A 25,175-nucleotide genomic window follows, 5' to 3' on the forward strand; every position below is an offset into this window, starting at 1 on the left:
ATGCTTCTGTTAGATTTTGCTTTAGTTGTGCAGTAAGCAAAGCACCCTCAGAAGCTTTTTGTATTGCACAGCAGCTCAAACTCTCTGTATCAGGCCCCAGGAGGCAGCACCTAGCTGTGTTCTCCTGTTACCTTCTTCAAGAGAAGCTATAAAATGCAAACCTCATGCACTCAGATTTGTACATATTAATTTATTTTATATATAATTGTAATACAAATATAAAAATGCAGTCTTCTTGAAAATAGAGTAATAAATACTGGAACAAAAGGAACAGTAACAGGGCCAAGCTTTTTAGCCCATTTATTGTTCCCCTTGCAATTGTAGACCTCGGTGTATCAGCACACAACAAACAGATCTGTGATACTAAACTGTCTGTGGGCTACGAGCAGTGAATCAAAATCAGAAACAACTGTTCAGAGTGACTTATATATTGCAATCAATTTTGTAAGAAATGTGAGTCTGAGGTTAAGTATCCTAAAAGTACAGTTTCCAAAAGTGAAATCCACAGACCTTGTCAGGAGCTTTCTCCTCTAGAGAAAATTGTTAGTTATGTAATCCTTCTCTTCCCAACTCCTTACATTTATTAAGTGCTAAGATCTTGGTCAGGAAAATATTTAGCAGTATTTCAGACGGCTTTCAGGTCCATCAATATGATCACACACTTGGGAAGAGGAAAAACTCCTACTCACCGTGGTGACCAGGCAAAGCAGAGAAGGCTCCTGCTCCCTCATGGCTTCTTTACAGTATTCCTGTCACTTGACAGAAGTTGCTGCTCGGAGGAAATGGGATTAGCTTTGGTATGCAGTTATCCCTGCAGCTGGGTGACATGATTTAGGGCAGGCAGTACATTGATTTTCTATTTGACTTCACAGAACACACAGACAAGGCAGAGCAATTGATTGTTCATCTAAAGCAGAATTAATTGCACACGATCACACACTGCAATTTCTCCCAACAGAATTTGGAACGCAGCTAAAAAACCTCAGTTATGGACAATATGCTATTGCAGAACAACTTACACCTTACCTGATCTTGCAGATATTATTCAGACCACTTATGGAATGGATATAAGCCAAAAGTTTGCACGTATACACGTTACCTATATCCTATAGATATCTGACTGTTTTTAGGCTATGGCTCATTTTCTTTTATTTCTGGTCAGACTATCATCATTTGGTCACTTACAATTAACCCAAATCTGTACATTTTCTAATTTTCAGTTATATATTCTAGACTTTGCCCACTGTTCAGTAAATGTCTCTTCAGAAAAGCAGCGTATCAGACTCCAGAAGAAAGTCAGTGCAACATACTTTAATTCACAGGCTATTTCAGTTTAATACTAACTACAACGTACAGGATTCTGCAAATAGCTCGGATAGTTCCTCTTCCCTAATGAGCATACTAACACACATATGTAGCTTGACTTGGGATTTCTTTTTGTGCACCCTGATGATTAACTTCCATTAGACAGCAACAAGAGCAAAGCCTAGAAATAGATGAGTTTAACTCGCACTTATCTAATGTCAGCATAAGGTTTAGAGTCTTCATCTGCTAATATGCCAGATAATACCCAGTACACCAACTATTTTGTATTCCCATAAGGTTATTCAGCACCCCAAAATACACATACTTGCACACCGAAGAGATGTTAGCAAGTATGTGCATAGCTGCAATATAAATCCTGCAAGGAATACCTGCTTCAAGGGAAGGTTTCTCTCTCTCCCTCCCTGGGTAGGTATTTTTAAAATGAAACCAAAAAGATTTAAAAGTATTTTTCAGAATGCTTGCTCTCTAAGCACAATTAAAAAAAAAAAACAACAACAAAAAACCCCTCTGCCATACAAAGAATACTGTATAAGTTTATTATAATTTACATCACAAGTGAAAGTACTTTATAATAGCTTAAAATCCATGGCAATCTCTCCTGTCTTTGTGTCAAACTTTATTGCATACGTGACAGCAGTAGGGACGTCTGCCAGAGTTTCTGATTCAATAACAGAACTGAAAAAATAGACAGCTTGCTTGCAGTGGGGATTCCATTCACAGTTTCCCTACAGGAGAGAGTTAAAAGTGAAAGTAGTTACAATCCTAGGATGTTACTACTGAACAGTAATAATGCAATAAGAGCACAAGAGTTCTTATTTTCAGTTCAGTACAGAGAGATCAGATACAAGTCCGCACAATCATGGCCAATCCCTCGTTAAAGGAATGCGTAACTTCAACTCTAACATGCTATGCTGCACATTGAAGTTGCAGACAACAAACAGATGTGGTCAAACAGTATTTACATAGAATACCAAAAACACCTTCTCTAATTTTTCCTTTGTTTAACTGAGAAAAGGAAATTCTATGTCGTTTACAAGCAAGTTGTATTTAAGTTGTACAAATACTACTTTGAACTAGCATCCTATCTGTATTCTGTATGTGGTTCCAATCTACAGAAGTATTTGGAGCCAATTCTGACTCTTATTTTAAGAGTCTTCCCACAAATATATAAACATAGCTCTACTAGCTCTGTTTACATAATATTCAAAGAGTTTAATAAAGAGCACTATGTAAATCAAGCATGGCCAACTGAGACTCATTTTTCAGCACTGTAATCCTAACAGACTTGGAGAGATAATAAAATTAGATTGAAGAAGTACCTTTTCATTTGAAATCTGCATCAGTCCTGTACTAACTGAGATATCAGCAGTAAGATGATATTCCATCCACAGAACTGCTCCATGGCTCTTTCCCTTTCTGGAGAGAGGCAGGGGATTAAAATCCATCACCATAGCATTATCTTTATATAACACTGATGTCTTTAAACACTGCACCCATTCCTCATCTAGCTGGGAGAGAGTGAGAGCTGTAAAAGCATGAATAACTTGTTTCTCTGAAAACAAATTGAACAGATGAATAATTTGGTAAATGATTGGCAACTTCTTAAACATTTGCAGACATGAAATCTAAAAAAGACAATGAAGAGGAAGTTAAGTCATAACTAGATCTGCTAATAAACACAGCCATTTAACAGGCACTTAATAAAGCATGGCAGAAATGATATGGCGTGTTTGGAGAGTATCTCCTTCACAGACCCCAGTTTGTATCATTTTTATTAATCACACATTCCATCTCACTTCAAGTCCGTGCTTCACAAGGGCAGAGGTCACGCTGGCATACTGCCTGTAAATACAACTGGTGCAAAGGCAACAGAGACCCTACACAGATGGTTCTGGGTTTTGTGTAACTATTAATTGGGCTTCACAATGGAAACACCCACTTACATAAATCCTGGACAGTTGCAAGTAACTTCTCCCTGCTTTTTAATTTTTAACAGCATTTCACATCTGAACAGCAGTAATTACAATCTGTAGTTATGATGAAAAGTATCTCGGATGACATGAAAAATACCAAGATTGTCAGAATTATAGCTAAAGGGAAACATTGTGTACACTTCAAAGCCATTAAACAGAATAATTTGGAAAGCTAAATAGGAGCTTCGTCTGCAGGAACACAGCAACAGGGAACAAATTCAAAGATTGCAAAAAAACAAACAATTTGTTTTATGTAAACTACAAATTAACCTGTTTACATTTTAAATCATAGTGACATCTATTAAAATGTTATTCTTGAAATACAGGCACATTATCTAAATTACCCTCTCACTGTTGAAGCCTACCGTGAGTAGCCATGGGAAATTCATGTTGGAGTAAATTCCACAACTTTAGGTTGCATTTTTACCAATTGTTAATTATGATGCCCCTAGTTAACACACACACTTTGAAAACCATTTATAGCAATGACAAAACTCACCGTAAAAGATTTACAGACCCCTCTGTGCTGAGACAGTGTTGTGGTACAGTCTTTCTGAAGTCAAATAACAAAACCTCCTGGGGATTGGAGAGTGACTTGCAAGGGTATTCCCACAGAGGGTGAGGTTCTGCTTCCTTTGATTCTCTAAAATTCAGAGAATTCTGAAGAAAGAAAAAGTAATAAAATTATCTGAAAACAATCCAAAGGCAGATAGTCCCTGTTTTCAAATTATGCATCATGATTTCAGAGTATTTAAGCAGTAAAGTTCCGACAGCATAGGACTGCACTGCTTAGGTAAAGGAAAACCACGTACTGCATGCATGCACTAATTGCTAGGACTACAGTCCTCAATAGGCAGATAAAAATGGATATTTTCAAGATACAGTGCATTCAAACTTCTCTCTTGAGATGAATTCTACTCTACAGCGGCCTGTACTCCCACACAGTGACTATAAAGTCAATCTAAATGGCTACCACAAATACGGAGATATACAATGCAACTCTAGAAACTGACAGATAAATCTCATCCTTTCATCAGTCTCATCAGTTTCTCAAACAGCCCTGCTCACTACCAAAAGTACCTGCAAGGGCAAGCGAGGACTGCAGGATTCACTTATGAACAACTCCCAGATGAGTTTATTCAACAGCCACAATATTTATGAAAGACTGCAACAGTGGTGTTGACTAACACATTCATTGTTAAACAGCCTTACTTTAATCATGTCATCCATAGTCTGGACATCAAAACCTTCACAGGTGCCACATGGACTCCGGATTCTCCATAAGTCCTGAAAAGGAAAACAGGATTTTGACTCTGTTAATGGAAAGAGTTTTAGCTGTAAAGTCAACTGTTAGTAAAGTGCATGTACCTCCCTCCAGCCCGGGCATATTAGATCAGCCAAACCTAGGCTGCCACACAACAGGACATACTACATTACACCTCTAAATCACAGGATGGAATTCAGACCTAGTTTAGTAGAATTTAAGGTAGTCAATACTGTGAGGATTTGTATTTTAGTTGATCTTCACTAAGTGAATTGGTCTGAATCAGTTCCTTCCTAACTAAGGATATATCAGTGCTGAGCACTTCTGTCTGAAGACAAGAAAAAAAACCATCACTCTTCCTTGTAGAATGTATATTTGGTAAAGGGAGGTAAAAGATACATAAATATTACATATGGAACTAAAACAAAAATATTCTTGCCCTAAAATTGATGTAATTTTCCTTCAGAAGATTTGAATTCTCACTACAAGAGCAGTTTCTGTGTAATCATAAGAAAAAACATGAAAAGAAACCACTCTGTTGAATGAATATTTTAGGGAATATTTCCTCATCTATTTAGATGGAGAACAAAGTTTAGTGGTAATACAACAAATTCACAATAGCCAGATAAAAATTACATTACTGGGTGAACTGAAGGCAATATGCTCTCAAAAATTCACAGGGTGCATTGTATTGTCTTAAAAATACAAATGGACACAGATGACAAGATTTACTCTCCAAATAATATTATTATTTAGGGCCTCACACAAATGTTCTCCAGTCAGTCGCTGCAATGGTTTGATCAACCAACTACTCAAGCAGTTGGTTTACATTTAGCAGACTAGTGTGAACCAAACATCTTACAGCTCATTGGACTATCATGCTTCCCTTTAGCACTCCAAAGATGAGTAAACTCATTTTAGGCACTTCATACTACGCCTCTTAGTGAGTTTAGACGAGTGATTCAGTTCAACTTCTGCCTTTTCTTAAACTGCATTAATGGTCTCTAATAGAACAAGAACACTCACTAACTGGAGACATACACATTTTTATTACCTGTTCATTATTGTGTTTCACAACCAAATATATGGGATGGGATAGTTCAGCTTAAAGGACCTCCAGAGATGGTCAAGTCCAACTGCCTTACCACTTCAGGGCTTACCAAAGGTTAAAGCATATTATAAAGGGCATTGTCTAAATGTCTCTTCAACACTGACAGGCATGGGTCACACCAAGTACCTCGATAGGAAGACTGTTCTACTGTTTGACCAACCTCACAGTCTTTTTATCAGTTTTGTTGGACTCCTACAGACACATTCAAGTATCTTAATATCCTTTTTATAGTATGGAGACCAAAACTGCACGTAATATTCAAGGCAATGGGGGAGAAAGGGAGAAGAAAAAGACCTTACACATTGAGCACTCACAGTGAACATGTAATCCTAACATTTTCTCCCCCAGTTTGCAGGAAGAATTAACTGACAGTGAAAGAGAGATTAAGGCATGAAAGATTTACAATATAGTTTTCCCCTCTATGGCCCACAGAAGACTTAAATGACATAGATTTTCTACCACACCTGTTTGCCAGGTCATATTAACCTCACCGATGGTGAACAAGATGCATTAGAACTTTAAATAGGATTATGAGACATTTTGTGCATGGAATCTCTCTGCATTCACCTCTGAAGATAACATCCCATAACTAATCATTGGTAGCTACAGACTTCAACAATATTACGTTATTAGAACTATGAAATTAGGCACGTAGCATCCTGCTCCACAAACGAAATTATGAACTAACACATTTATAACTGGAAAATGTTCATCAAATGTCTTCTCCAGAATCCAGCTTCAGCTAATTGCCTAAATGTAATGAGATACTGCTATTCTGACAACACAGAAAAGGCTACAGAACTTCTGCAGAATACCTCACAAGAGTTTGTCTGTTTCTTCTGTCTAACCCAGAACTGACAAATGCAGAGCTTATCTAAAACCAAAACAAAACTAAACACATTCTAGTGTTTCAGACCAGATTCAACACTGAACAAAGAGCACCACATTTAAGTTACAACTTTTGGAGTAGCTCAATGGAACACAGCAAATTCTACGTTCTAACACAGCAGCCACATAGGATCATCTCTGAACACAACACTGAACACAAAAGCATAAAACTGAGGTTCAGGTCATATGAATGCCATTCTAGGTTCAGCTATTAGATTACAGAATAAACTTAATCATCGGTCCGTGTGCTTCAGTTTTGTCATCCAAAACATGGAGGGAATAGTATTTACTCTCTTATGAAACCCTTTGAATTGTAGGGATGTAAATCCTCAGGATAAAAGAGCATAAGATTAAAATTAACTGCTTATTTCAATCTGATTACTGTTGATTAAACATCTGCTTCCTATTACATGACTTCGATTTACATTATTTTCTCAGAATATATTTCAAATTCTCTACACTTCTGCAGAAAACCATGAACTCCATGCAAAAACATGCAATGTGGATGAATAATCACACAGGAAAAAAGAACATACATGTTTTCTTGTGTACATATCAAGGGTAGAAGAGTGGGAACAAGGTTGAAGAGTATCAGAATGATACTCCATTTCTTTCCCTATGAAGCGAAAGAAAGTTCAGACAAAACTGCACAGTTGGTCAATTAGAGGAGAGAGAAGAACTGGAATTTTGAAAAGAAACTGAAGGTTATGATTACATGAACATACATTAGATAATATTGCATTTTTTTGTTTTATAGATGTGCACATTTTATGACACGATTTCAGACTAGAGAGTTCCCTCACTTCAGCTACTGGACAGAAACAGTATATTGAGTACTTCTGCAATTTTATACCTTTGTAAAATTTCTCAAAGATTACTTTTCAACCTGATATGACCCCAAGTTTATAATTGTGTGCATTCTCTAAGAAAGTGAACATGCAATTGTGGAATCTACTTATGGTCTCACACTCAGTATCGTTTTAAAAATCATGATTTTACAGAATATTACATTTCATAAATAACCACAATTCTGACATGCTCGGTAATATCTGTCTAACCTAAAAAAAAATATTTTAAAGCATTCAATCTTTTCATTTAAAATGGCAAAAACGTTCAAGGTAATTTTCTGATAAGGGGTGGCTGAAATGTCAAAACTCATCTCCAAGATGTCAAATATGCTCCCCTCAGGTGGCAAGCACAACGCACATCAAAGTGAACAGCACTATAACTACATAAACTTGGTGTTAAAAACTTATGAAAGTGGACTCAGTTTTAGGTGAATTCATATCAATGCAAAATGGATGGTTTTAAACACTCCCACCTGAAACTCCACGATCATCATGTGCAAGGCAGCAGACTGAGGTAAGACAGTGACATCGCTGGCAAGATGCTCGGTCACAGCCGTTCTAGCGTACCAGAAATACAGGTTGTGCCATGGCAACAAGCTTGTCGTGAAAAATGGCTCTCCAACAAGAACAGAGATCTTGGCAAAGAAAAGAGACAGAAAGTGCTATAATAGAGAAGAACAGCTCAAAGAATAACATAGGCTAGTTACATATTCAGTAGCTGACAATGCAATATAGCAAGCAAAGTCATCTAGATAAAACCTTTTCCATACAGATTTAATACTGTATAACAGACAGCTTTTCAAGTTGCTGAATTTTAAAACAAAATTCCATGAAAAAATGCTGCAGTTTTCAAATGGAAAGCTTAATAAGAAGTGTCACAGAACTCTGCAAGTATAAGGATTTTAGGACATCCTGATAGACTGCGACCTTCATGTTGCCTTGAGGAAGAAGAGCTGCAGCCCCAAAGTATCCATGCAGTTAAACTGGCTTAACTGTTGTTACAACAACAGGTGTAGATTGTGCTGGAAGGGAAAATCATACCTTTAAAAGGCAAAGCAAAGCAAAACCAAAAAAACAACAAAAAACCTCCAAGTCTTTAAAACTGCGCTTCACTCAGTTTCAGGGGGTGGAAGTCTCAAATGGCTGCTACTTTGTACAAACTGCAGTTCACTGTGCTTACAGCAGCACAACTGGAAAGCAAAAGCCACCCTCATATTCCTCTTCCTGTCATACCACTGAGACTCAGTACTGGACAACCGTTCCATACCTTTTTCTCTTCCAAGTGAGATGATGTCAACAACTCAGGTCTGGCTTCTACTATTTTAATTTTATCTTCAAGATGATTGGCTTTAAAAAACTAGAAAAAAAGTAACATTCTGTCTTCGTAAAAAGCTACAATTGAGACTCACATCCACACCAAAATAATATTTTAATAAAGAATAGACAAGAAAGAAACAAACACCCAAAAGAAACTTTTAAGAACTGCCTTCCACAAGTCAGCCCTCAGGATGTTCCTGAAGTCTGTTCCCGAAGGGCGCGTGCACTCAGAGCATCCCTCAGCAGGAAAAAAGAACTGCCAGCTCTCATCTCCTGGGTGAGGCTGGTGCACACAACGTGGTGCTCTCACATTCCACTCATCTTTTTAAGGATTAGACTAAGACAAAACCAAATACTCACTTTTTTCATGACAGAGCAGGACACAGCAGAGTTTTCTAACGTAAACACCTACAGAAAATACACCACAGACAGTCAAACTAGCTTTGTAGTTCTTAGTTAAAATGACAATAGATTGAATGATGGAGATACTTTGATACTCTAATGAACTGAACCTGCACACAGTTAATAAAAAACACACACCTATGCTACAGTCCTTTGTCAATAAAACTCTCAATAGCTACTGGCCATATAATGCTGCTTTCACAGCTGTGCAAGAGGGAAAAAAAAACAGTACTGAATGCAACCATTTATTTTCCTTTTTTAAGATGCACATAACATCAGTGTTTGCTCTAGGCATATATTTATCTCTGAACAAACGCAGGGATATTCCTAAAAAGGAAACTCTTACAACAAAACCCTTAAATCGAGACTGCAGTCAGCCAGGTATTCGTATGTCCACTCTGAAGCAGTTTGGGGATTTAGGTTTATCAGGATGGAAGCTTTAGGAGGACTTGATATGAATGGCATTGCGTGCAGTTTAAGTTCTGAACACGGTTATAGTGTGATAAACAGTTTTAACTATGTTGCCAGTCAACCTACAAAACTGCCCCTAATTTTCTTGTTCATCAGAATGTTCACTCAAGATATCCAGATGAGTTAGGCATATTTAAAGATAAATAAATCTGTAAAGATATTTTGAAGTAAGGGAAAAAAAAAACATAAGAAAACATTTAGGTTTCATTCAGTATTAGTGAATTGTTAAGCAACACGCTGCTATGAGTCTATAGGACAACAGACTGGCCTCTTGCAAGACTAAAGGCAAAAATACTGGAGCCATGGATCACTAGTTTACCTCAGCACGTTTGTTCATTTCTATGAGCTGCCTAGTGTCTTCTTTGGGATTATACTACATTACACATTCCTGGGTATTCAGTCCTACTATGACAAATTTTAGTTTGAAGGGCCTCAAGCAGGAATGCATCAAGTAAGGTATGTATGTAAATGTGACAGCCAGGCAACTCTCAGTCTTTCATCTACACACAGGTTCACTATTCTTAAAGCCTCTTATCTGGTTGTTACAGACCTTCCACTTTCAAGTGGATAATAAATGTAATTATAGAACTGTGAATAGAAAAGAAGAAAAAAAGCCTGCCAGACATTTTGTATGGGGGAATTTTCAAAAGCCCAGCATATATGAAGGTAAACAGCAATCAGCAAGGAACGAAAAACAGCACTTTCATTCAAGGCTTTGCATTGGCAAACATCAAAATTGGTTACTGTTATCTCCCTAGAGTTCAGCTTGATAAATTTAACCTACTTTTCAACACAATGGGAGCCTCTTCCTTGCTTGTCACTGAAGAGGCACTGGAAATAATTAAATAATGGACTGGAGTACAACAGATCTGAAAACACCAAGCTAAAACACAGAGGTCAGAAAAAAAAACCAACCCAGGAGGAAGTACTGTACCTGCTCTGCTCCGAGATAGTGAGCCAACACAGGCAGCAGGCTGCCATCACTGATGCAAAGGCAAACACTATCCGTTCTCAGAACCTACGGGAAAATAAATTATCGCTGTTATTCCTATTCCAAACAAAGGAATTCTCATGTCCTGGACATTTTGGAGGTGTTTTCCCTCACTTTTTACAGCTGCATGGCAAATAAGGACTGAGATATACATGATTAATACAAGCAGAACAGAAGAGTGCAATAAATGTTCATGTAATCCCTCATTTTAGGTAAGTAAATGGTTTCACCAACACACACTGGTGTGTAGAAGAATATGCTTTTATTTCCACACGTAATCATAAAAATCCTGTCTTTATCCAATCACCAACATACTTTTTCACAAAAACAGAGCTCCTAAAATTCCTATTAAAAAAAATGCTTGCTTGCTATCAGAAAAATACAAAAGCCACACCAAAAAGGTGATTGTTATACCATAACAAAATCCAGTTCACATTTGCTGATGTAAACGAAATACACTCTATGAACAAACTCTTTAGCAAGAGAGAAAAAATTCCAAAAATGATTATTACAACTAAAACAATACACCTGTCAGAGAAGCCAGGAAACCCAAAGGCAACGTGCACTCACACTCATCAAAGACTTGATGTACTGGCGTGTTCGGTTCTGATCATTCAATTCCCCAAACCGTGGCCTGTTCCAAAGAAGGTGAGCCTGGCACCTACAAACAGGACTCTCAACACGAGCATCTGCCTTATTCTCATCTTCTTCTCTGAAGCAACAAAAATGGCAGAATAAGTACAGGTTCCAGCACTCCAAAGCTCAGCTTCATTTCTATGCATCACTTTTATTTTTTTTTTCCACCTGCTCACTGTACTGTATTTTGTTCATTTAGGCTTTCAGTAATCTCCTAGTCTCTAGGTTTTTATCTCATTCTTCCACAAAATAGTTCAGCTGTAAGTGCAGCAATTATTCCAGCTTGGGGGAAGGTACCATCCCTGTCTTACACACAGATCTCATTACCTGGCTTTCTGTAGCGTATACCACACGGAGTACTCATCACGACAGGCAGTCAGGTGCACCTTCTCACCCTGGAGAACCTGCTCCTCTTTTGGAAGGAAATAAACACACTGCATCCAGTGATCTCTCCACTGAAAAGGAGTTGATAAACAAAACCTTAGGGATCAACTCAAACAGTAAACACACGAGTAAAGAAATACAAAAAAATCAGTTAGAATGGGCATGACTTTGAAGCACTGACACATGAATAGTTGAAAGATTCTCGTCCATATCAGCAAGGCTGAGTAAGGAATAACACTGTGCATTGAATAAAGGTACTCTACGTAGTTGTAGTGAAATAGGATAAGCCTGAGACCAGTGGCTTGCTGTGTATTTAAGTTTGTATTTTATGAAATGAAAACCAGAACAAAAACACATTTTATGCATATTAATGCTGTTTTACCTCTATAGCTCACTTATGTTAGAAACATGCATTGAATTACTGACACTGACCAGTGGTTGGAGTCTCATGAATCAAATGAGCCCAATTAGTGTTGCTATGACTCGACAACACAGCCATCTATGTGTTTCAAAAAGTTGCTTTCTGTAATGCAAATGTGTTAAGCCAACTAAATGCCCCGAAGCTTGTCAGTTTTCCCTTTTATTCTCAAACACAGTAAGTGCAAACGAGTGCTCTGTAGTTTCCTTTTGACTAACTTTATCCTACAAGTAAATACAAGAACACAGGAGCCTAGTTTAACAGCCATCTCCCATTCCTCTCAATATCCACTATCAACTCATCAGTTTTCCCAAGTAGTCCTCTTCTTTATGGGAATACAAACATATTAAAGTTAAAACACTTGGAAATTTAATACAAAAACTACATGAAAGCAAAACACAGCCTGATATTCTGACCAAGGACAAAGACTAGTTAAAAAAATGTGGAAATCATTGTTTTATTTCTTGAAAGTAAAATAAAAAAATAAAAAAAATCAAGAACTGTAGATCTACAGGGAGCCTCAGCTTTACATTAAAGCAAACCTAAAATCTGTGCCTAAAATTTGCACTTCTATGATTTATCACCTTCCAATACATAAAATATTAGCAAAGTTCCAATACAGTGTACAACACAGCTGTTTAAAATACCCAGAAAGACCTTTAAATAATTACTGGAAGTCATCTGATGATAGTATCTGAGGGCTCAGTTTTTACCTGGAAAGCAGACATGGGTTTTACCCAGTATGGAGCCATTGTGCAATTTATTGTTCCAGAAGGGTCCATGTCAATATCCCACCAGGAAAGTACAATTTGTGCCTTGCCAGATTTTACAGGGTCCAGCTGCGCTCTATAGCAGGTAGATGCACTCCTTACTGGCTTACTGAAATCCACACTGCAGAGAAGCACCACAATTGTGAAAAGAAACAGTTCAGTATTCTTCAGAAATTCTCACCCGCTTCCTAAGCGGAATGCACAATTAAAAGAAAAACTTTGTTTTGAACAAAGCCATGCCTGCTCTACCTGAACATAGTCACCACATCACTAAGGATAGTGAAGTCACTTGAAGGCATCTGGTTCAGCTGGATATCGCAAACAGAAGGAACACCTGGACAGTTCTCCATTTCTGAAGGGGAGACAATAATTTTTTCACCATCCTCTGCTTCAACATGAACAGGAAACAGTTTGTTCCAGGACCACATTCTTTTGGATTCCACTAACTGGACATACACTGTTGCCCTGTGAGGCACTGCCTCACATCCTTCCTGAGTGTGCAAAACACAAAGGGCAAAAGAATTCAACAAAGCTGATTTATTAACATACATGAAAGTTAAATCAATTGAAATGCCAACCAATTTAAAGGAAAAGTAATTAGACCGGGAACTTTGAAATCTTAAGCTCCAATTATTTCAGACTTCTGACACCGGAACACTCTCTCTCTGCGAAATATGATAGGCCTGTCCATCCCACTGGGCATCCTTTAGAAGGATTACTTTGAAAGATCACTTTGTTATATTAATGATACAACAATATGAGTTTACTTGCTCAGTTAAACTTACATCTGCATTCTCATTCTGAGGTGACAAATATAATTTGAGCTTCTCCAAGCATGTTAACTATTAAGTTATCAACATCAACACAGAATCTGTTACTGCAACGAGTAAATAGCTCATATATAGATACAAAATACTGGCTCAAATACTTATTCAGTGACAACTTCATAACCATGTTTAAAGCATAGAAAACATAAAAGGTGTTCTAAATAAACACAGAACTGAAAGCTAACTGTGGAGCTCAGGAGTAATGCTTTTGCAAAACAGACCAATTACAATGGAAAGCTGTAAAAAATTACTATTTATATAGCTGTAAAAAATGTGTTATTACCTCTATAGGTAAAAACAGGTGAAAGGAAGTCTAGAAAGCTGAAGTTCTGTCATCTACCTCTATCCTACTCTGAAAAAGACCCCCAGGGAGAAATCTGACACACCACATTCTCTTACCTGTACAAGGTATTTGTGCGCATGCTCGTAGGTTGGTAAAGCACCTTCTCCTATCAGCTCTGTGTCAAATAATTCTGTTACCAAGATATTTGCACGACACTGCATATCTCCATCTGAAAGACATGATTTACTATTACTATACTAAGACAAATCTTTCAAGAAGCTGGTATGCTGAAAGGACAAGTCATTCAAAAACTCTCCTGACAGAGAACCTGTTGAAGTGTGCAAAACATTTTCCTGTAGAAGTTTACTGACTACACAACTCCTTAAATACTGCCAGAAACATTTCCTTGTGAAGTAATCTTCCAATATTACTTTCTGGAAAGAAAAGGATTTCCTTTGTTTAATTAAAATCAATTGGAGAAGTATAAAAACACATATTCCCTCAAAGTTTTGAGGTAGTAGTGAAATATATACCTAAACCTAGCTTTACATTTCTCACCTGGCCCAACCGTGACTTCAGTGGAGTGCTTGTTGATTACCTTGATCTTGTCACCAAAACCATTTTTCTCCACTATCTTCACAGCAGCATTAGCCATGGGTTTGAAAACCTGTAAATGGCAAGATTGTAACAAACTGGTTAGCTAATATTAGCTTTCAAAAATACAACACCACAAAATGCAGCACATTTAGTGTTGCTAAAATTTTACACCTGTATTTTTTCCCGAGTTTGAAGTTCATGACCACGAAACAAGACTTGAAGCCTCCCTTCCAAAGCTCACAAGCCTCAAATGGCATTGTTCAAACCTGACTCTCAGCTGTCTCCAAAAGCTACTGCACTTCAACTTTTGAAAGACAAGAACATACCTCATGAGTTGTTTAACATTTACAGTAAACAAACTCGTCCATAAACGTAAAGGGACATATGCACCAGAAGAGGCTCCGAGAAACCTTTACATGCTCAAGATGTAAAAATAAACAAATAAAATACTAATTAAAAGGGAAAGAAAGAACCAGTACAGAAACAGTCACTAAAATGTACCATAACTCTGCTCTTATTAACAGTACAACATTGAAGAAAAGTTTTTGTTCCTTCAGAACAAAGAGAAAAATAAAGAAAATAACAGCATAATGAAGGTTGTGGTAAAAGGGCTTAATGATCAGACTGTTTGTAAGCGTACAGATTTTGAATATTCTACCCAGCCACGAAATCTGACTACTCAGGTTAAGAGATTTGTGGCCACATGGGAACCTAGCCTCAATTCCATAACTGGAATTATATACTGCTACTAGAACTTATAGACCTGTAGCTTCCAGACACAACCCAGGGACAAGTGAATATTCTCTTTGTTTCTACAAATGCATTATAAGAACACGTTAAATTGGCCAAAATATTCCTGGTATTACCCTTAGCGTAAGTAACTGCTGTTAGCAACCATCAGGATTCAAAACCATCAATACAGCAGGAGATGCTCTATCTAAACACAGAGATGGAAAAATCAGTCCATGAGGCAATCTCTCTATTAAGATGTGTTCCATGCTTCGATTTACTGCTCTGAGCCCATCAACAAGAACCAAAACTTAGGAAGATCAGCAACATAGCCTGAGAATATTCACTGTTTTCAAAAATATTAATCAAGTTTTCCACATTAGACTGGAGTTTAGTTTAGTAGGGAAGACAGAGCAGTACAAAAACAGACTGTTAGATGATCTGCTTATTTACAGAAACTGTTCCCAAAAAAATGTTTTATGCATTTTCAACTATACTCTTTTAAGATCTACGTCTTTTCATAAAGATATAAAATCTGCACTTCAGAAAGTAACGTGCAACACAGCAAATGCGCCCACGCCACTGATTGTGAAGACACAACAACTGCATTGAAGCTCTTAAAAAGAAATTACGAGCATGGACGCCATCTGTAACAAATGCTTACCTCAACTGCATAGCAGAAATCTGCACCTGCTGAAGCTGCCATCATAGACAGGAGTCCTGTGCCTGTCCCTATGTCCAGAACAATTGCTTTCTCACCTCTTCCCTTTACTCGGCTCACGGCAGCGCGAATACCTTGGTAATATTTCATGTTCTGTGGAAATGAAATAAGTAAGTAAATACATAATGGGGATTTCTTTTTTAATAAAATGAGATCAACAACCTTCTACCTACTTTCAATTTTCGTGCAGAAATTTTCCCTTCTCAGACTATATGTATTCATCCTTACAAAAAAGGCCTACAGTCATTCCTTATGCTATACAGTCACACCAAAGCCACTGTTAGCAAAAATATTTACAAATACAAGACATTTTGTGAAGCTGATAATAATAACCATGTAAGATGCTACACTTTTTGCTTCAAGGTGTCACACTGTAGACACATAGAAGTTTTTTAAAAGGTTTGTGACTAAACGGCGAGAGCATAAAGAACACTGAGACCATTCCTCCAGGCTTCATCACACCTGTAGATATGCTATTGATCTTAATTTTCTTCACAGTCTTGATCTGTAAATGCTCCAAATCATAATGAAAGAATAAGGACAGACTTCACTTACATTCCTGTGAGAACTATGAAGCCTAGCTTCACATTTACAGCCTGTGAAGTTTTACCAAGTGAGCTCTGCCAAGATCCCAACAAAAATGTCAAATGCAGAGCAACAAAAGCAGCTAGAGTGTAAATATCACATTCGGCAGTAAAAAACACTACGCTACAGACAGACATAAGAAGGCACCTCCTGATCTAAGAGCAGGTCAGATACCTTGAGGAGTACAAATCCGAGCACTTCATCCTGTGACATGACTATACCATCATACAGTGACAGCAGCTCAAGAGAAAGAAAGCGACTGCTTCCTCACCATTCAATAGTTTGCTGCTTCTATACTTACCCTGTCCTTATCGTGAAGCATGTCTGCGTAACGTGATCTGCAACAAGCAAAACGCCAATCAACATACTGCAAAACACTGCAGACTGCTAGGTCTCATAGGACATCCTACTTTGTTTCCCCTACTAATGCAACCAGTCCCACATCCCGTGAATGTGCAGATAACTATGATGTGCTCTTTGAAGTCCCAAGAGGTTTCCCAGACCAAAGGAGTTAAGTAAATTCAGTGGTGTGGTCACAAATTAATTAGTTAACGAACTAATTAATTGCTGGCATATATCCTCTCTCCAACAATGGATCCAAAAGTATGGACCTCTGGACAAACAGCTGTGAAATAACAGCTGGGACGGAGGGAGGTTCATACAAAGCAATTAAAGGCTGTCTAATGACGGTCTGTCATTAACTACCAGAGTTGACACACCAAAAGCTGCATTTATTATAATTTAGGACACAATTGTAATTCTCGAGCCAAATTAATCATAAAACCACAGAATTGTTAAGGACGGAAAAGAGCAATAAGATCCCCAGGTCCAACCCCAGCCCACCCCACCGTGCCCACTGCCCACGGCCCTCAGTGCCACAACCCGCAGCTCTGGGACACCTCCAGGGATGGGGACCCCCACCTCCCAGGGCAGCTGTGCCACTGCACCCTCACTCTGTCAGAGAAGGAATTGTTCCTAATATCCAACCCAAACCCCAACAGATTAGTAACAACTTGAGTCCGGAACAGACAGCCATCAATTCTGTGTGGCAGTATGGATCTGAAAGAAATTCGGCCAACAGACTTTGCCACAATTGGATGAACAGTGGTATTAAAATCAGCACCTCCGGGAAATGTTCAGAAAAACCTCAGTGGAACTTCTTGGACAATACTCTATGAGACCGTACACTCACTGTTCAGCCCCATACACGGCACAACACTCAGCCCGTCCCATTGGCTGCACGTCACTGGGATTTCTATGGAGACAGAAGCAACCTCGAAGCAGAAGGCTGACTTCCCAGCATACCTCGCAATTTCTTGGTGGTAGTCATAGTCCTCGTCCTCTTCTACCCACTCCAACGAGCCCGTGGTCGGGTTGGCTCTTCCACAAAACGTCTTCATGGCCGATCTCGATGTATGCTATTTACGTGTGGGCAGTTTTGCTGTAGGGATGCAAAACATCGGTTGTAGAGCAAACAAACCGCCTTCCAGCGAACACAACGGACATTTCACAGCTCCGGGTGGACGCACAAACACGCACACATCCGTGCTGCTCCCACCTCGGCCGGCAGCACTGCTGGCCGCCTTCCCCCTGCGTTACCAGAGCGTTCTCAACCCAAATCCATCCCCCAGCCCTAACCGGGAATAAAGATAGCAATCCAAAAGGCCCACCCACAGCCGCTCCCCTACCCGCCAAGCGGCTCTCAGCAAACCACGCGTGATCTCCGACCCCGGAAGCAGCGCGCCCGCCCGCCCGGCCTGCACCGCGCCGTGCGCTGCCGGCAGTGCCCGCCCCGTCCCGGCGTGCCGCGCGGCGCCATGGAGCGGGCGGCGGTGCTGCGCGTCCAGCGGAAGCGGGGCGGTGCGGAGCCGGCCGAGGCGCTGCTGCTCGCCTGCAAGCGGCTGCGCGCGGAGCCCGGGCAGGGAGCGCCAGTGGAGAGGGGCGTCTTCAAACTGGTGGCCACCGTGTCCTCCAAGGTACCGCCGGGCTCCTCGGGCCGTCGCCGGCCGCGGGGGTGGGTGCGTGTCGGGCGGCCTGCGGGCTGGGGCTGGTGCTGGTGAAGCCGACGCCGGTGCTGAGTTCGGGTGCTGAAGCTCGGTTACGCAGTTGGCGGCTTCCGGCTAACGCACGGCCTTTGTTATTGAAAAGAAGGGGTTTTTCTGGTCCGTTGTAATTGGTTGTAAAGGATATTGTGAGTTAACTTCTAGGCACTTCTAGAAAGGAGCACGGTTACCGCTGATGGTGTCACCGTTTCCATTCGTAGAATCATAGAGTCGTTTGAACTGGGAGGGACCCTAAAGGCCATCTGCTCCCACCCCCTGCGCTGAGCAGGGATGCCCGCAGCTCCATCAGCTCCCCTGATGTTGGCTGTCCGCAGGGACGGGTCGGTCCCTTCTTTCTTACAGCCCCTGTAGATACCGACAGGCTGCTCTCGGGTCTCCCTGAGCCTTCCCTTCTCCATGCTGCACAGCCCCAGCCTTCAGCCTGTCCTCAAAGGGAGGTGTCCCATCCCTTGGATCAGAGGATCCCTCCTCCGGAGGCACTCTAACAGATCTATCTTCTCCTTCTCCTTTTTTTCCTCTGCCAGAACGAACCGATTCAGAAATACGTTCAAGAAGGGATCAGTAAAGACAAAGCAGTGCAGAGCCTGCGGCCCTCCTTGGGAAGCACGCAGCGGGTCGTGCAGGAGCTCCGCTCCTCCAAGCAGGTGAGGAGGAAGGAGAACCGCTACCGTGTAGTCGCCAGCCATCGGCCGGGCTCCAGCGGGACAGCCGCAGCCCTCACAGACTGCGAGGCGGTGCGCGATGGCGGCAGATCGGCCCCTGCAGCAGCAGGAGACGCGTTACAGCAGGAGAGCGGTGCTGTGGATAAGAGCTTGGACTGCGGAGGGAACTTCCAGCTGTTTGATATCGTGCACGAGGAGGAGGTGGTGGAGGACTCCAGTTTTACTGCAGCAAACGCACAGGTCAGCAGACAAACCTAGCATGGCTGAAGTGCTTTTCTGTCACTGACTGGTACGTGTGGGCAGACTGACAGCTAAAGAAGGGCTTTGCATCCTAAGGATTCCCGCGTTCAGCAGGAGCTTCAACCAGAGATTTGTAACTTGCACTGGTTAACACATGGTGCAAGAAGCAACTTCTATGAGTATCTTAGAGCACAGTGATGTTAGACAGCCATACAGAGTTGGCTCGTACCGCTCTTTTTTTTTTTTCTGTGTGCTGTTAATGTATATTAACACTCCTACTTGTCTGTTAGATGGGTTGCTGAGTTGTTATCTACCTGCTAGAGAAGAAAAGAAGTCTAATTCAATGTCTTCTCATCCATCCAGATGCCTAGGAATGCCACCTATAGGCAAGACTCCCCTAAATACCTTTGAGCATCTCCTTGTTAATTGCAGTATCTGCAGGGTTCTTTAGGGTGGTTTCTTTTTTTGTATGCTTTGTTTATAGCAGCACTGCATGTGTTTGACAGGCTTCTTAGCTCCTGTTTTCATTGGTATGAGTTAAGTACCTTTTCGGTTGGAAGAATATCTGCTCAATATCTAGAATGCTTTTAAGAATGAAGAAGCTCTGCCTTCTATATAGGGTAGCCTTGCACCCGGGATATTAAAAATGCTTTGTATTTAAGACTCCAAACCACATATAAAAGAAGGTAGAAGGGCTGCGTTTGCATCCTTTAGTAGTTCTTTCATTGAACGTAAGTGAAGGATGGATGCTTTACTTATGCAGACCATCATAACTATGAGGAAAACCTGAATGCTATGTTTTAAAGAAAATTCTCTGGTAAGGCAGAGCCCAACCAGCTGTCATCCTTCAGCACTTCTTAACTGTCACACCACAGCTCTGCCATCAGGATTTAGTACGAGCTCCTGCTTCTTCTCAAGCCAAAGTAAGTAGCTGACACAGACATTTGAGATCTGCTATCTATCGATCTGCTGATCAGAAAAACGGGAATAAAAACTGAGTAGTATCAGATTTGCTTGTGTTCTTTTAGAGCTGTGAAAGGGAGAGAGATGTAAGCTTTCTCTCTGATTCCATAAATGTTTGGAAGTGAATGAAGCTCTGGTCTGTAGCTCTTCCTCAGAAAAAAGTAAGCAGTTCAGGGGATACCACTGTGGATTGGAAAAAATATTCTGCGAAGCGGTAGCAGAGGAAGAATGTGGACTCAGATACAGGCCACTAAAGCAAAGGCATTGCAAATTATTTGTTAGGAAGGAGGAAGCATGAAGAAATTCCTTGTTTTACTGTTGAGTGAGGAAATAAAATAAAAAGCCTATCTGCAGGGCCTCTCAGTATTTTCTTGTTGACTTCTCACGTTTTCGTTGTTTCTCCCACAGACTTCATATGCTGTAAAACATTTGCATTATATCAGTGCTGCTGTATGCACGTATCTCCTGCACTTCTGTGCGTGTAATGCTCCCTCCACAAAGCAGAGGCTATCTTAAAACATGCCTTTTCAACCACTGTCATCAGACACAAAAGAGCAGGTGTACAGGATTAGTCATAACCCTTCAGTAGTTTGTAATGAACCTGTCCCAGCAGCTGTTTCTTATTATATGAAACAAGGCATGGCTGCACAGTGCTACATTAATGGGAATATTCTTTGCTCTTTTAAATTGTTAATGTTACAAATATCTGTGTTGCAATGGGACAGTGTTTTGGCCTAAGATTTCGGAATGTCGTCCTTTGCCGTTGGCTGCTGTCACAGAAGAAACTTTTACTGAGACTTTGTGTGTCTGCTTCCAGTGAAGATCTGCATGTTTGTCTGCTTTTTTTAACAGCAAACTGGTGATCCAGACGTGATTCTTTGCAATGCAGTGGAGATGATCCGTGAGCGTTTAAATGTTTCTGAAGATCACAACAAAGTAGGACACCGCGAGAAAGATGAGTATGTTTATGACATCTACTGCATGGAAACATCGGCTCCTGGTTGGATCCAAAACATCCTCTCTGTACAGCCTTATAAAGAAGAATACGAACTGGTAAGGGTGTGAAAAACAGATTGATTGTCAGTAGAAAGGTCAAGAATAAACATGCTTAGAGTCCTATGAAGAATGGCCAGGGAAGGTCTGTTTATGCTCAGTGCCACTTCAGTGCTCATTCAAGTTACTGTTGATTCAGTCAAGTTCTGATATGACAGAGAATGCTGAACATGATGTTCATGTACTAAGAATTCAGCTGGCTTCAAAATGACAAATGTTCACGTAAGTAATTCACGTCCCACTTTCCCTGAAGCAGATTGCCATGTTATTGTGAACATACTGGCAACATGAATTTTTCTACAGTGTGCTTTGTGTGACTGCTGAGTTTCTGTGCTTGCAGCAGATCAGCTTCTCTTGGCTCTTTATGATGTGCCTAAAATTATGATGAGCTGAAAAACTGCCTACTGCAAAGTGGGTGTATTAATATTGAATTTTCTGTTTTGACATACAGGTAGATGATGATCAAGTTCCAGCTGAAATATATGAAGATGAAGACGATGAAAATGATGAAGATAACTGGCGCAATGATTATCCTGATGAAGATGAATTCTTAGCTGAGGAAGATGATGAAGAAAAAGGTATGCCTGTCATAAGTATTATTTGCTTTCATGCTGTGCACGTATAAATCCCATCCATTTTCCTATGTTTTCTTTCTTAAAACAAACAAAACAACTGGCAGCACTGCTAGGTAACTGTTCTGCTCTTAGACGGGGTTAAATCTGCACAAAGGATAATCTTGGATGGTCCTTTGTTAAGGCAGGAATTGGATGCAGTGATCCTTCTGTGTCCCTTCTAATTCAGGATATTGTGCGATTCTGATTTTTAGCACCACAGCAAAAGAAGTTGACACTGAATGAAGGAACACAGAATGGGGAGTATGAACTTCTGACAGAGGAAGCAAACAGTTTCATTGCATCTTGTAAAACTAACATGTAAGGTTTAAGGACTGGCTTTAAAATGCACACATTTCACTTTTCTAGCTGTGCTGTATTTAGGATCAGATGCTCTTGCAGACTGTCATCTTTAGACAGAGGTTTATCTTCTGTGGACCTACAGCAGATCTTGATGTTTTTGCAAAGTCAGAATTAAGAATTTGTTTTCAGGGTGCTGCAACTGCAAATGATTGCTTGATTTGAGAAGGAATAGATGACTTGGTTCCACATGCTCATGAAACAGTCTTCTTTCTGAACTCCCCATCCATGTACTCTCAAGTATAATTAATTATCAAATCTCACCTTACAAATCAAATCTCACCTAATGCAGTTGTTCATACTTTCCACAACATGTGTTACTCAACAAGTTAAAATACTCTGAACTTGTTTAACTAAACAAAGGGATAACAGAAAAATGTTAATGCACTTTTCTTTAGACTCTGAAGAGAGCTCCAGTGATGAGGACCAATGTTACAGGAGAAGAACATGGAACAAATACCGTCAGGAGGTTCTACAGGAATTCGGCTATGATGAGATCCAGGACTTGGATTCTGACTAATAGCCCTTTTTTTGGGAAATGAAATACATAGAACTATTGCAGTAGGACTGCAAATTGACAGCTGCTGCTGGCTCTTCGTAAGAGCGTTACAGGGAAAACAAGCAAACAAACAAACAACCCCTGGAAAAACACTTTCTGCTGGAAGTTGTACTAATTGGGACAATAGAAAACCAATCTCTACCTGAATGAGCTTTAAGCTAAATTCTTGCCTGGCTGGCTTTTAAATAACATTTTTAAACTGTTTGTGGCTGGCACATTTCACCCTGATGCCTGCTGTCTAGGCTCGAGTACTAAACTGGAATGCCAGCAAACACTGAAAGCTTTTGTTACCATCCAAGCTGTCGCAAATGCTCAGTCAACTTCAGGTGATACTAAATAAGTGGGTCTGAGTAGGGACATTTGATGATACAAATTTTCTTTCCATGCAGAAGATGCTGTATGACTTAAAAGAGAATATTCCACTAGTTCCGTGATGCTGAGGTTATGACAGGAAGACAGCTTCTTGTCGTGACTAATGTACCAAGTTTCACAGGATGAATACAGCTGCCCTGAAGGCGAGTAGGAATCTCAGAAAAGGCACTCTCTCCTTGTGCTTTCTACTGTATTTGTTCCTAAGTTTCAAGTTACCTTCTTTACAAGTGTTTGAGCATACGAACTGCCTTAAACCACCCATTCTTTGTCTCTCTGTCCAGTAATTCCAGTGGAACAATGTATATGCATTTGAACTGTAAATAAAGAATCTTTGATTAAGTTTTCTTTACTCAAAGATCACAGAAGTTGGTTCAGCTGAAGTTACTTTAGCATTTTAATTACTGTAACTTTTGCACAGCCTTCTGTAAGCAGGTACTTGATTGCTGGTACTGACCGATGTTGTGATATTGACTGGCAGCACCAACACTTAAAAGGTTTTGGTTTTTTACTTATGTCAGGGAAACAGGCTGCAGAGTTCTTGTAGTCTGGATAGTATACCAATATATATTTTTTTTATGTTGGCTTCCTAGTGTACCTGCTCCAGTCTGTAGTAAATCTGAGACAGACAAGTACATAAACATGATTACCAAAACAACCATTATATTTGCTTCTACCAGGACGTTTAGGAGCTGCAGTGATAGCTTTGCACTTTTTTTTCTAGTATTAGATTGCATTAGTGCTGTTACAAGGGAGAAGCCTTCCACCATCCCTTCTTTGGACACAGGTTAATTGTCCGACCTCCAGCTTTAATGTACAGAGCAAATGAAAGCTAAGCCACAACATCACCAAAGCTTACTGAAACTCCATACTGAATAACATGTTCTGTTGTGTAATAATTATTAAAAGTGCAGGTATGCTCAGCCCTTGTTGAAACCTGTGAAAAATTTTAAAGTCTGCACGAGTTCCTAATTATCCTATATTACACCCACGTGTAGTTAAATTTCTCTCTTAGGTCCAGAAGAGGGCAGCATCCCAAATGCTAGTCTGTTTGTCTGGCTTAAGTGTCTGGAAACATACAGCTTGTTTCCTTTGCTATACACTTAGCTTTTGCTGTACTGCAGCTGTCAGCTGATAACCTAGCACCATCACCTGTGTAATTTTACACGTAAACTGTGTAAAACTGGGATTCATCCATCTGGCTGATTCCTAACAGTTAATAAATCTTGCAATACTGAATATCTCCTTCAGTATAGCACTATACTCTCTTTTGTAAGAAGTATCCCCCAAACCTGACAATTACTTGTTCAGACACTTACTGAAAAGTATTTCAACACTCTCCTACTTAAATCTGTAGTAAGTGGCTAATGGGATCTTAGATCAAAGTCAGTCGTGAGCTGTAGGTGCAGCAGGGACTTTGTGGTCTATTCGTTCTGAATGGTGATACCAAGGTAACAAAGACAAAATGTTTTGTTTCTTCTCAGGAAGGATACTGAGACTATTAACCTATGTCACAATCCCAGCCTGTTAAAGCTATGCTGCCCATTGGACAGATGTCTTAACTTAGATACTGTTAATGTATACTAATCATACATAAGACTAAAAAGCTGCAGTAAGAAAGCTAAATGCTGTCTTTTTTATTAAATAGCAAGAACACCCTGCATGTTTATGTTCCAACTGTGTTCACATTTCCTCACCTGGAATTTTAACCTTCTTATATACCAATGCTGCTTCATGAGAATAGCCCAGACTCC

General features: G+C 40.0%; 2 protein-coding genes across 6 annotated transcripts; one reads left to right on the forward strand and one right to left on the reverse strand.

Annotated features, from left to right (window-relative positions):
• Positions 1-1,834: 1,834 nt before the first annotated feature.
• On the reverse strand, positions 1,835-18,272 carry PRMT7 (protein arginine methyltransferase 7). 5 transcript variants are annotated; one of them, NM_001005831.2, is made up of 18 exons: positions 18,230-18,272; positions 17,847-17,982; positions 16,843-16,879; positions 15,900-16,049; positions 14,468-14,576; positions 14,026-14,138; positions 13,049-13,290; positions 12,743-12,920; positions 11,555-11,682; positions 11,162-11,303; positions 10,535-10,618; positions 9,088-9,135; positions 8,678-8,767; positions 7,884-8,045; positions 4,512-4,586; positions 3,799-3,959; positions 2,646-2,742; positions 1,835-2,051 (listed from the first exon to the last, which is right to left on the reverse strand). In NM_001005831.2, exons 2-18 carry the CDS (start codon positions 17,939-17,941, stop codon positions 1,893-1,895), a joined length of 2,070 nt encoding a protein of 689 aa, NP_001005831.2. In that variant the 5' UTR covers positions 17,942-17,982; positions 18,230-18,272; the 3' UTR covers positions 1,835-1,892. The 5 variants fall into 5 exon arrangements, with proteins under 5 accessions (NP_001005831.2, XP_015147771.2, XP_040562955.1 ...); XM_015292285.4 differs by having other exon boundaries at positions 18,212-18,272; XM_040707021.2 differs by having other exon boundaries at positions 17,847-17,984; positions 18,121-18,272.
• Positions 18,273-18,283: 11 nt separating this feature from the next.
• Positions 18,284-24,942, forward strand: SLC7A6OS (solute carrier family 7 member 6 opposite strand). Its single transcript, NM_001293299.2, has 5 exons — positions 18,284-18,517; positions 19,129-19,506; positions 21,322-21,522; positions 21,974-22,100; positions 22,892-24,942. The coding sequence occupies exons 1-5, from the start codon at positions 18,359-18,361 to the stop codon at positions 23,011-23,013; spliced, it is 987 nt and encodes a 328-aa protein (NP_001280228.1). The 5' UTR covers positions 18,284-18,358; the 3' UTR covers positions 23,014-24,942.
• The last annotated feature ends 233 nt before the right edge of the window (positions 24,943-25,175 follow it).

The sequence above is a fragment of the Gallus gallus genome, chromosome 11, assembly GCF_016699485.2.
Source record: "Gallus gallus isolate bGalGal1 chromosome 11, bGalGal1.mat.broiler.GRCg7b, whole genome shotgun sequence".
In the NCBI taxonomy this organism is placed as follows: domain Eukaryota; kingdom Metazoa; phylum Chordata; class Aves; order Galliformes; family Phasianidae; genus Gallus; species Gallus gallus.